This window comes from Xiphophorus couchianus, chromosome 5 (genome assembly GCF_001444195.1).
Source record: "Xiphophorus couchianus chromosome 5, X_couchianus-1.0, whole genome shotgun sequence".
Taxonomy (NCBI): Eukaryota; Metazoa; Chordata; class Actinopteri; order Cyprinodontiformes; family Poeciliidae; genus Xiphophorus; species Xiphophorus couchianus.
The window spans coordinates 36,500,941-36,514,384 of NC_040232.1; the positions used below are offsets into that span (position 1 = coordinate 36,500,941).

The following is a 13,444-nucleotide window of genomic DNA, read 5'->3' on the forward strand; positions in this document are numbered from 1 at the left end:
CCCAATTTAAAGTGTAAGTTTTACTTTTTTTTTGATAATTACCATTCACCAACGTGAATCTGGATACACGTGTATATATATATACATGTACATATATATATATAATAATGCATGCTTTTCCCTTGCAGCTATATGACTATTTGCTGTAAAGCATCTAAACAAAAGTTGATCAGACTACTGTTGAATTGAGAATATTAAAGATTTATTTTCTCAGCATTTAGCTTCAGTAACATCGAGCTCAAAACACAGTAACGTTAATATTCAATTCTGACCTTCAGATAACTTATCCTTTCTATCAAGGCTATTCTTTCCACTCCAACAAATAAAGAAGTCGTCATTGTTTCTCTGAGTTGTTGTGAAAATGCTGCACGACACATTTTCAAATGACTCAGAATGCGCTTCAGTTATTTATATTCATGCTGCTCCCTCGCATCGCCACAATGTTTGTGTGCTTTTTGTTCAGGAAGTTAAATCAAAAATAACTCCATCTAGACCCACTTCTAATGCTGCTCTTTATATTTAATCACTTAAGAAGGTTATTTCAGCCACTCAGCTCCGACCCCTGGCCTTTTTGTAGAGACAAACGTCAGTAAAGCTGACCAAGCGATAAAGTGCATCGTTTCCAGGAAGCGTTATTTAGAGTGGCCTCCAAGACAAACAGGCACACAAGTAAAGGTGGTGTTAAGCAGACAAAAAAAACTAGGACAGGATTTTGTTTTGAAAGACAGAGCAAGGGCTTTTAGGAAACACACATAGGGAAGTTTAGTGAATGGATCAGTTATATTACAATTCAAAAATAACTTAAACTTTCTTGAACAAAAGAACCTGGAGAACTTTTAGACATGTTTGGTTTGAGATGAAACATTTTCTTAAAGAGGCAGTGCTATGTATTTCCCAGGCACACATAGTGCCATTTTTAGCACAATCAAGTGCTGCAAATATCAAATATTTAACTAAAAGAAATTTAACTTCTGTGATGGAAAAATTACATTAAGGTCACATCTGCTAGTCAAGTTATATGAATGCTTGTGAACTCTCACCAAAATAAATATTTGGGTTACATGTAGAAGGTTGGAAGTTGTTTTCTACAGCTGAATCAGAACCAGACTGTCTCGCCCCTTGTTAATTCTTTATCTTTGGTATAAAACTCATGTGTTGTCTCTGCCTGACAGAGCTTTTCCTAGACTTGTCCTACAAGCTCTCTGTATTGTGCACAATATATGAATAAACCTGATTGAGTGATTTCATCTGAACAGTGCTTGGAAATATTTTTTTTCCACGACCATTTGGTGCCATGACCCGGATTCCTCAACTGGACATCTGAGGACGTCGGCGAACAGCGTTTGGCCAACCTGGACTAAATTCCAGCCTCAAACCTCGATTTGGAGAGAAGAGGGCTGTTGGTCGGCTCCACGGCTCCAACGCTGGGATCAACGGACTCAAAACCACTGTTATCAGCTGGGACACTCACTCAGACTAACAAATTAATTTAACAAATTCCAAATTATTAAATCTAAAATAGTAAAGGATCCGATAAACCTTTCCCCCTGGGGAATAGAGATTGACGGTGTTAAAGTTGGGTTAGAGTCCCACAGGAAAATAATAAAAAAATAAAAAATGAAATAAAAACAATATAAAATAAACAAAAAAACATAAGTGGGGGGTGAGTCTCCCTCCAACAGTCGGTTTTTAGGCCGTGGGAAATAAAGAAATAAAGGGAACCACGAGTTTCTAGGCTGAGGGTCCTAGTGAAAGTCCTTATCGGTGAATAAGGCAGGTATTTTCTTAAGTTTTGGTTTTCTAAATTAAGGGAACTAAACCTTTGGAGAATCCTAAAGACCTTTATCGGAAATAAAGGCCCCTCTTAAAAGAGTAAGAGGCAGAGCGACCACAAAGCTGATTTGTTGGATTCTGCGAAGACGTTTGCAGTCTAAAGAGGATATCCCACCCAATTCAAGAAGAATGGGTCTACATGGTTCCAGAACGCAATCGCCTCCTCAGGGTGAATTGTTTGACTATGTGATAACAAAATATGGAGAAAAAAGTGTGTATGGTGTGAATGAATGGATAAAATGTGGTGTTTTCCCTGTGGGTGGTTCATTGAAACTCTCTGTTTTGAAAAAAGTACAAAGAGAAATAGAAAATAGAGAACGTACTTTAAGAAAAAAAAAAACAGATAGAGACTAGGAGTCTTGTTGATCTTGAAAAACCAGCCCATTCTCACTCCCAACTCATCATATATTGACGCATGGGACGGTCCGTCCTCGTCACATGTTGACGCGCAGGGTACCCTTTCGCGTCAATATGTGACGCGAGGTGTTTTACACTATGCCTTACCGTAATTTTTGCCCTAAACCTAACCAAATCGTTGGGTTTTGAAGGTTCGGCAGCGGTTACGAGAACCCTTCGCGTAAAAAATCCACGTAAAACATGTGACCTGCCCAAGTCGTCAACATATTGACGCATGGTCAGAAATTGTCCTAAGTCGTCAATATATGATGAGTTGGGAGTGAGAATGTGTTGAAGAGAGTTTGGAATGTTGGATGAAAGAAAATGACCATGTGGAAAGATGGAAAAATGCTAAACAAATGGCTGGATGTGAGGATGATTCTGGGGAAACAGCTGGGCGACGTGACAATGTTTCTATTTCTACAGTTAAATCTGAAAATGTTTCTGCTTCTGTGACTGCTTCTAAAACAAAGGGAGTTAAACCCCCACCTTACGATTCTTCTTATTCTCTTCCCACACGTCTGTGCCCGGATTTGAGTGCTCTCTCTGTGTTGGATCCGGACCTCGACGCCTGCCCGGTTCCACGACCACGACAAGCGGTACCTGCACCAAATGCTGGGGTCCCTCAACCTTCAACACGGCCTAGAACAACAACAACAATGGCTGCAGCGGCAGCAGCAGCCGTTGTTGTTGATCCCCTTCAGCCCAATTTCATTTGTTGATCCCCTTCATTCTGGAACTGTGTTTAATTAATGCGTTGAAATTGGGCACCTGTCTTTTTAAAAACTCCGCCTTCAGGAAGCCATCACAACACGGCTCCTCTATTAGCCCTTTTAGCAACGTTTTTATCAGCGTTGCACTGAGAAGTAGCTCCTGTGACAAGCTCTGCAGATGCTCAGTTCCACCAGGTGCTAATTTCTGCTGGCTAGTCTGAAGGAGCTGAGTGAGGCAGAGGGCTGCTCTGCCAGGCAGAGACATGGAAGCTGCGACTCAGAGGAGGAGCTGCGCCTCAAAGGCGGAGCTAGGCCCACCTAGGCATTTTGCACAGCTGAATGGTTGGAGATTAAAGGATTTTTCAAACATGCATGAAAGAGTCAAGGCAACACTCTAATTATGTTGTTGATGAGGGAATCCCATTATTACATTATGCTGATTTCACATAATCCTGCCCATCTTTTGAAACCATGAATACAGTGGTGGTTTTTGATTTGTGCTACATGGGCAGTTGCCCAGAGCGAAGGCAGACAGGAGTGGGGAACCCAAGAACTAGAAAAAAAATCTTATAAGTCACTTGTCCCCTGAACAAGTTTTCTACTGCTTGCATAGTGAAGTACGTTTCCTTTAGTTGCTGTTGAGTACTGGAAATCTACATCACTTTCTTTCTGCTTCAAAATACAAACAAATAACTGCTTGCATTTTAATTGGTTGGATGGCAGGAGAAGGAGGAGCTTGCCCAGGTCACCAGTCCTGCAAGAAAATGTGTGCATATTTATTTTTCAAGCTTACAAAGTCAGGCATGGTAATTAATCATGATTTTTTTTTTTTACCCCTCAAGGGGGTCTTTTTTTGTGGGCTCTAGTGTCCCTTATATGATAGTAGGCTGACAGGAATGAAGGAGAGGGGAAGACATGCGGCAAATGTTGCCGGGTCCGGGAGTCGAACCCGCGACGGCTGCGTCGAGAACTCAAGGCCTCCAAATGTGGGTCGCGCTAACCACTACGCCACCACGGGACGCCCTGTAATTAATCATGATTAACCACAGTGCTAGAGTGTGATTAATCTGATTAGGATGTTTTTATTCGATTGCCAGCACTATTACATAAACAATTTATGTAAGTTTATGGCTTGAATTTGAACCCACTGCTGATGAGATGAGGCCCCAGCTCTTTAGAAACAGTGACATGGGTTATGTTTGAAGCTGTTGAGCATTCAGGGTCACCCAGCTGCTTTCATACACGGCCCTATCTTCTTACAATGCTAACAGGGTGGAGATGAGTATTCTGCAAGGAAGCAAAAGAAAACTTGCTGGGGCGCAACTAATGAAATTTCTTTTTGGACCCACCAGGCAACGCTGACCTCGTCTGTAACCTAGGTCACCGTCCATTTCAAGCCACCTCTGATTACACTATTAGAAAATGTCATCAATGTTTTACTTATATTGTATTAGTAGGAGCCAGCATTCATCAGTGTCAGGACACTATTCAAATATTTCTTTCTAATGACAAAAACGTTTTCCACAATCTGGAAAGATAGAAAATAAGAGGACTAACGTGATTTAATCTACTTTCTTTTCCTTTCAGGGTGACCCACAACGTGTTTTGCTCGCTTTAGACCAGCCAGGCCGAGATAAAGATAGAATCACGGAACACATTCCCCTCTGCTGATAGTACCGGGATTTCCCAAAACGCGTAATTCATTGTGGTGCTGAAACTCGACCTCCAATTCCACTTTCAATTTCAGCTTCTCAATGCGAAACGCCACGGTGGGAAACTACAGAAGTTTCTTTGCGCCTCCCCCCTGCGTGTCCGAAGCTTTTTTTTTTTAATTTCACTTCTCCGCCTCGGGACGTTGTTTCTGCCACCAGAGAGCTCGACTTCACTTGAAGCGCAAGGCGACAACATGTTTTCCTGCCTCTTTCTGCTCGTTTCTTTCCTGAATATCCTGCGGAGCCTCCATGTGTCCGCGTGCGGTGAGTTTCCCGTCCTGCGCCCCGGGATTTCATGCCGAGTGCAAAGGTTCGGGATGGTCCGTTTCTCCAGGCAGGCCGGTCAACCGACCAGAGGTTTTCTCCAGCGGGAAAGATCGTTTTAAGCTTCACGTTTAGTTAATACTGCAAACGGAGTCCGTGGATTTATTATTCCTGCTGTTAGATTTTAAATGTCTTGCGTGTTTTGGTCGCGCTATTGTTCAGGATGTGTGCTGCGTTTGAATTTAAAGAGTTGTCTCTAAAATTGTATCGATCACTTAAGATAATATAACTGAATTTTGCTTTGTGTAAAATAGCAAACAAAAAAAAAAAAGAAAAAAAAGAAAAAGTGAAACCACTGAGAAAATGATTATTGGCAGCAGCTTTAATAAAACCTTAACCTCGGAGTACAATTTATATTATTCAAGGTTTGGATCACAGTTAGAATCAGAATCAGTTTCTCTGGCCAAGTTTGTGGGCCCAAATAAGGAAATTGACTTCGGTCATATGCTTACTGACATGTAATTAGATATTAAGCCTAAATGGTAGACTAATTGATATATTTATAAAAGTGTGTATGCATATTTGATTTGAGTGTGTATTCATATACACACTCAAAAAATCACCTTCCTAAAATAATAGCCTAAGTCTTTTTTTTTTTTTTTTTTTTGCCAAAAGTGATTTTGGAACAACAACTAAAAAAAAAATCCCCCCCTACTGTCAAAAGATGATGAAGGCAAAAAGAAAGAAATAAAATCACTTTTGGCCAAAAATGACTTCCCTAAAGTATTTTTTTAGGAAAGTGTGGCTACACTAATATTTAGTTAGTGTTAAGCCTCCGCCAGCAAATTCCAGATATTCTCAGTAGGGGTAAAGTTCTCAGTAAGGGTAAAGTTCAGACGTTTCAGTTGTGAAAATGATGTCTCCACTCTTTAACAAATCGAATCCTGGCGTTGTCTTGTTATCTTGGAATGCCATGCCATCAGGGAAGACAATTTCTATTGATGGAGTAACTTGGTTATCCAAGATAGTTAGGAAGTCACGCAACATTGTTTGGGCTCATAATGTTGCTGAACCTGGACTTGATCAACTACAGCAACCCTAGATCATAGCACTAATCCCACATGCTTGTACAGTAGGCACTAGGGTAGATGGGTACATCATTTTGTCTGGCTCTCTTCTTACCCTGATGCGCCATAACGCCGGAGAGTATTTAGTATTTCATTGCTTACCTCAGCTCAAAGATTGCATCAGTCAAATCTTTTTACTTTTTAAAGGCTTTGCTGGCTCTAGTGGCCTTTATTTGAGAGTGGTCAGATGGGAAAGTGGGTAATCAGAGAAGAAAAAGATATGTGGCAAAGGTCATCAGAGTGGGATCTGAACCTGCGACGGCCGTGTTGAGGACTGAGGCCTCCTTATGTGGGTTGTGCTGAACCTCTGGGCCACCACAGCGTAAGAGTCCAATCTTTGTGTTCGCTGGCAAATGCAATTTTCTTTTCTTCAGTTAGCCTCCCTGATTAGTGGTTTTCTTATGGCTACGAAGCTTTTCTGTGGAAACCTTTAGAGTTCCCTTCACATTGTGCCTGTGGAAATACTTTTACTTTTGCTTTGAAACACAACCTTGACTTCTGTTGTTTTCCTTAGATTTGATCTCACTGAATGTTTAAAAGATTGTTGATCATTATTATTATTTTTTCCCCCAAAGGTGATAGTTCTTCACTTTCCTTCCAGTTATTAGTGACGCGTTGGACTGTTCTTAACTCGGTTTTAGTAGTTCTGTGTCTCCTTCAGACGTTCTCTCTGTTTAATGCTTGCCAATGATCTGATGACTCTCAAACTAACATATTTGTCATGATCAGCTGACTCTTGTGAATCATGACCTCTGAATAACTTCCTATGATTAACAGACTATGTATTGGAGTTGCATAACCAGAGATCCTTAGAGAAAAGCAGAAATATTAAAATGTGCGTAACTTTTCATGCGTCAGATTGGAGGCAGAACTAAGGATTTTATTTGCTCTAACAGTCGTGTTTTGTACTGTGGTAGGAAGCCGGAGTACCCAACATGTGACTTGACATTTCTAGGTACAAAACTGCCAATTTACAGATTATTGAAATGAGGAAGGCGTGAAATGACCTGCGCCTACAACTGAATCTTTGTCATCTTACTTTACGTAATTATGTTTTTTCAAAAAAGCTTGCATGTCCTTACGTTTTACAATATATTTAGATATATAACATGAATTTGAGCTATAATGCTCAAGAACAATAGTCCTTTTTCCACAAACAGAGCCACTTTATCTTTGATTTTGGTCTTTAGATACTAGATAATTGGGCTGCATGATATTAGGATTGTGATATTATTGCTTCCAACACTCACAAGGAGCCTTTAGTAACTTGAAGACTATCGTCTTTGTCTGATATGATCATCTGCTGCAGCGACATGCTATCTTCATATCTTTGATAAATACGATTCAATCTTTTTATTTTCTGAAGTGAGAAAATGATTTTGGGCTAGAGTAATGAAACGGTTCAGTTCATAGGCACCAAATAGAAGAGTAGCAGCTCATGAAAAGGTAACTTGCTGCCATGAGCAACACCAACATAGAATAGAATAGAATAGAATAGAATTGAACTTTATTGTCATTGCACTGTCACAAGTACAAGCAACGAGATGTAGTTTGCATCTATCCAGAAGTGCTCTACGAGATATAAATATTTATTTACGGATGTACAAGACTATGTATGTATGGACTACAAGGGGTTATAGCAAGAGATATAGATATTGTGTATAAATATAAATATGGGAGCTATATGCATAGATTATACAGAATATACAAGAATGTCAGGGATATCAGACAACCTGAAAACGTTAACAACCTGGAAACAAAGCAAAGACTTCCTTTTAGTCTGCTTAGAGAAAAGTTACGACAAAGTAAGTGGTGAACCAGAGCATACTGAGGCAGCGTAGTCAAAATCTAAATGATGTTAGGCAGAAGGAAGGAGCTTCTAGAATCTAGATAATATTTTTTACATAGAAACAATTTCAGGTGAGACGTTTCATCCAGCATTTCCAAGACCAGATCGACAGTACTGACTGTGTCTGGGTTGAATAAAGTCAAATATAAAAAATAATATACCAGTTAGTAGCACTATCTAAACACTAAAATGGTGATTAGCAAATCTCTAAGTTCCTAAGAACTTTAATGTGAATTGTATATTTACAAAGGCTAAATATATTGTGTTTTGACTTCTGAGAGGACTCAAATGTAATAATATTATTATCCGTGTTTCTCACAGATTACAGCTGTCCAGATAATCCTGTGATGACTCCGTCCAGGCTGGTGGTGAAGTTCGGTGATCCAGCCTCTGCTACATGTGTAGCCTGTCAGCAGGCCTGTTTTCCCCTGGATGACAGTATTAGAAATATGGAAGCTTCTCTTGGAACTTCTAACATAAATGGAAGCACAGTGACCTGGACAGTGAACCAAATGACTGAGTGGAATTTAACTCCAAAGTGCTACTATACTACCATAATGAATGATCAGTGTTGCACTGACCTGCCTGTTACTGTCTACAGTAAGTTAATTAATGTTGCCAAAGCATTTAGAGTTACTGTTATCCATTGTTTTCACCATGATATATTTTTATGTTTAATGTTTCATTGCTTGATGTTACGAACTGGTATTGCTCTTATTGTTTTTATTTTTTATTATTCTCCCCAGAACCTCCAGAAAGTGTGTCCTTCAGCTTAAACCCCTCTGGACCTCTGACTGAGGGTTCAGAGGTCACGCTGCAGTGTGATGTACAGAACGTCGCTCCGGCTGAAAACCTCACTGTGACCTTTTACAGAGGTCACACGCTTCTGGGTCAAGTGAAAAGCAACAATACCGCAAAGAAACCAGTTAATGAGATATTTTCTATGAGCTACAACAACACAAAAGAAGATAATGGAGTCCAGTTCTGGTGTGAAGCCAAGCTGGAACTGGGAGCTGAAGGACCACAGCCCCCTCTAGTGGTGAAATCAAAAGAGACCACTGCTACAGTTTATTGTAAGTTCAGAGAGACACACAGACTGCATAGATTAGATTACCAAAAAGTTGAAGTTAATGAAACATTATTTAGATTGATTATAGACAGACTGATGTTTTCAAACCTTTATTATTGTTAATGATGGTAATTTTGACTTGCATCTAATGAAAACACAACATTTCTGATTAGAATACTGCATCAGACCATCACAGAGTGATTTTTAAAAAATAGATGTCAGCTTTAATACTTCCTTTTGTTATTTTGAAAAGCTACTTTTAATCTGAAAACGAGCCTAGTTAAAACCTCTATTTGTTAAATATGACTCCTTTGTCTTCTCACTCATTTCAGAGAAATGAGCATAAAGCACTATGTTTTTCAGTACTTAACTACTTTTTAAATACAGAAATTCACTAATAATGTTACATTGCAGAAACTTTAAAACCTTTTCAAACTCATTTTCACAGTTAAACCAATAAAAGTGAATTATTGTTGTCATTTGGGTGTAATTTAATTTTTTTTTAAATCAAGTGAGTTATTTGCATAAAAATATAATATAGATAAGCTCCTTGTTGATACTGTCAACTTTATAGGCTATAAATGAGATCATTGTCAGCTGCTCAGATTCTCTACGATGGTTGATTTTAGAACACAGTTGTTTTTGGAAATGGACATTTAATGCTAAACTTCTCTTTTTTGTTATTCCTGCACAAAACGTAACTTTTGTCCTATTAATTACAAAAAGGTTAGCCATTTATGACATGTCGTTTGTCTTAGTGGGCAAGAGATTTGTTGTTGATGTTCCCATGCAGGTACACATATTTGAGAACATTTCTACTGTACTGGTCTCTTCTTAATCAGCAACAGAGCAAATAAAAATGATTTGTCAAATAGTTCAAAATTAGCCTCATAAATATGCATGTAATATTTTTAATGGTAACTGATCAGTTTTTTAAAATGATCAATCAGTGCATTTCCATTGAGCATATGATTGTGCAAATTGGAATTCTGAAAATAAAATTTGCTCACGATAAAACCCACGTTTTTCGTTAAAAGGTTTCGGCGCTACGATGAGGTGGTTTTTCGGCTGTATCCTAATTGGCTTATTTTACAACACTGCAATGAAAACACTTTTTGCCTTGCATGAGTTATGATGAAAAATGAGACGTTGCTACTGGCGAAAAAGGCAAAGATGACGACAGGAAGTAAAAGGAGGATTGTGTTTTTCAATGGCGTATTGTGCAAACTGACATTCACAAGGGTTTAAATTGTGTTTCTTATTTAATTGACACAGCACAATTGCAAAATTGTGTTATTTTTATATTTTTGCAACATTAGTAAGATATTAGTGAGACATTTTGTGCACATTTGTAATGGAAACTCAGCTTACATTGTGTCAAAAATACATGACAGCTACCGTGTATATGGAGCAAACATTCCATAAGTAAGATTTGGTGAAAGACGTCCCTTGAAATGTGGAAGCATTTGTCTGACAGTAAATCTTGGTGTTTTTCCACATATAGGGATTTTTTTTTCTCATGTGTTCTGTTGTGTTTGAATTACTCCGTTTTGTTTCCCTCTTTGTTGTAAAAACACAGACGGACCTGAGCTGAAGGTTCCGGCTGATCCCGCTCCGATCAGCATCATTAGAGGAGAACCTCTCCATTTGACCTGCTTGGCTGAAGGAAACCCCAAACCTCGGTACAACTGGACGCTGCCGCCCAACAGAGGCCACATCAGTGTGACCGATCTGAAAATCGACTCAGTGGATTTTCAGGACGGAGGGCAATATGTCTGCACCGCCAACAACACCGTGAACTCCGTCAGTGTTAGATTTGACGTAACAGTCCGAGGTGAGCTGCCTCAGGATTAGTTTCTAAGGTTTTTAACATTTCAGAGTAATGAGCCGCAGTACTTCTTCCAGTATTATTATTTAGCTTGAACTCACATCACCCCAAGAAGGAAGTTTGACTGTTTGGGTATTTTAAATCATCTCTGTTCCCTTTTTTGTCTTTTTCTCTGCAGAAAACTTCATCCCGTACATAATAGGCGCCGTAGTAATTGCTGCAGTTGTGCTATTGATCGCCGCAGGAGTCATCTACACTTTTTATTACAAACAGAACAAGATGGGAAAGTACCAACTAAAGGACGTTTTCCGTTTGGGCTCAATGAATCCCACCACGATTCCTCTTTGTTAGTAAAAACCAAATCCCTGGAAGGACAATGGCAGGTTGAAGATTCGCTGCAGTGCCTCCGATCTGAGTCAGGTTGGTGTTGCTGCAGGTTCTCCCTTTTCCCATCACGGACATGAAAGACGTTCCACTTTTTGAATGGAAGTATTCGCTTCCTCCTAGATGGTTTTAGTGTCAGAAAGTTGCAGGAACTCTTTGTACCTGGAATCTGGAGGTTGCATGTTTTACTCAGGCCACCACGGATTACAGTAATTTCCTCTTAACTATTTGTACTTTGATGGATTCTTAATGATGAAGGTAAAGGGACACAGTTAATGCCAAAACTGTCAGTCCAGAGTGAAAGCTCATAGGAAATGATTTATACTTTGAACTAAGCTCTCATGCCTGGTATGTACTTGTTCCACAGTTTGTTTGTTTTTTTTTGTTTTTTTTCCTCAAATACATAGCTCATGATGTCATGCACCACTTAGCATATTTATTTAGTGATTTATTGCCTACCATTTGCGAGCTGTCCTATTATATCTGTTCCTTTATGCTCTGCTAAAATGTATTTTAATGCGACTGAACTCTTAAAAAAAGTTGCTCTCATTTGCATAGTGAGTTAGTCGTCAGAAAGCAACTTTTCTGATCAAGAATAATAATTATTTTTTGTTGCTTTTACTTTGGCCGCTATAATGCACTACAGGACTGTTACTATGCTTTGATTAAATCAGCTGGCAAAGTGCCGCAGACCAAGCCTGTGGCATTTATTTATGGCCATGTTTAACTCTATGGTGGTGCAAGAGCAACGCTGGAAGTGACTAAATACATCCGGTGGGAATTTATCTCCCCGCCTCTGCTGAATCTCCACATTCTCACTTTCTTGTCTGCTTCTCATTCAGAGAACGGTTTACGATTACGGTCGGGAACAGTTTACGATCAGCAGTAAAAAATGGTAACATCTTAATAGTTTCTAATTCCTTGGTGAAACAGCAGTTAAAACAAAACCAAAATCTGAACACTGAGGTATCCCAGTCCACTTTGTGGTGGAGAATTGGTTTTCTCTGCTATGCACTTTCATGTTTGTCTTATTTATAGTCAGAGAAATTCTGCATCGATGTCTGTGTGTGACAGGAATCGTTCATTTTAATTTCGCTGTCTTTTAAAAACGTTGCTCATTTTAACAAAAAAAAAAAAAAAAACAGAAATTACAGTCCAGATTACATGGAGCTGCTCTCCAGCTACACCGCAACATTTTTGTTGCGATCCAGCCGCTTGTTTGCGCACCAGTGCACACATGCGCAGAACGCGCTGCTGCAGGGTTTATTCTACACCTGCACAGGCAGATAACAGCAGAAACAATGGTGGGTGGTATGGCGCTGCGCTGCTTTTCCTGTTCAGTTTGTTCAGATGGAAGCTAAGAGTCGAAGCGCATATGTGTTTCTATTTCACGCTAAAATCACAGCGCCCTGTAGTGGCCTGGCGTGACAACTACAGCTGACTAGGTATCTCCGCGGCGTGGAACCTTTTCCCAATCAATATCCAAAGATACCGGAAGTATCCAGGCAGCGGTGTCGCGTAAACGTACTCTATGTTTAGTTCAAATGGCTAGGATATGAGTCTGGGCTCAGTTTCTGTCATATGATGCAAAAATGATTCAAATTCGGAGTCCATCCCTCATAAGATGTTTTTTCTATGAATAGTGAAAATTTAGCATCCTGCTGGGTATTTGGAACATTTTCTGACGCTTACGCTTTTGTGAGCATTCTGATTATTGTTCAGTTTTTAAAAAATGTGTATTTATATGTGAATTATTGTTATTTGACTTGTAAGTCATTTCAGAGGGAGTGTGAAAAGGAGAGGATTCATTTGATGAAGACCAACTTCTGTGTGGAGATCCTGACGCTGACCTTTAACCCTCTATTCACTTACGCGGTTTTCTGGTTCTTCCAGAGGTTGCTGTGAATTTAAACATTTATATGGATTTTCTTTTGCTTTTCATGTGAGAATAATGAAAACATAGTGTTGTGTTGAGCAGATATGGTAAAACAAGGTTTCAAGTTAAAGTGAAAGGAAAAATTCTTCTGAGCTTGTAACAGCTTCACACTGTTTCACGGTGGATGTGTCTGTGCACAAATCTTTATAGCTCTATTTAGACGTGTGTAGTCAAAGTGTTCTCTGAACGTCTGTGCCACTTGTGAAACCACTGACTGTATTTATAACTGTTTGTGAAAATAATACATAAGACATGCAAATGACCGAAAAAAATGAATATTTTGTGCAGGAAATATAAGCTTTTTGAAACTGTAAATAAAGGGCCATTTTCTTT

The 13,444-nt window shown here is 39.3% G+C and overlaps 1 protein-coding gene across 1 annotated transcript; it reads left to right on the forward strand.

Moving 5' to 3' along the window:
* The first annotated feature begins 4,685 nt into the window (after positions 1-4,685).
* On the forward strand, positions 4,686-13,444 carry LOC114144804 (vascular cell adhesion protein 1-like). The gene is made up of 5 exons (XM_028017990.1): positions 4,686-4,918; positions 8,216-8,494; positions 8,641-8,967; positions 10,543-10,797; positions 10,970-13,444. Exons 1-5 carry the CDS (start codon positions 4,849-4,851, stop codon positions 11,140-11,142), a joined length of 1,104 nt encoding a protein of 367 aa, XP_027873791.1. The 5' UTR covers positions 4,686-4,848; the 3' UTR covers positions 11,143-13,444.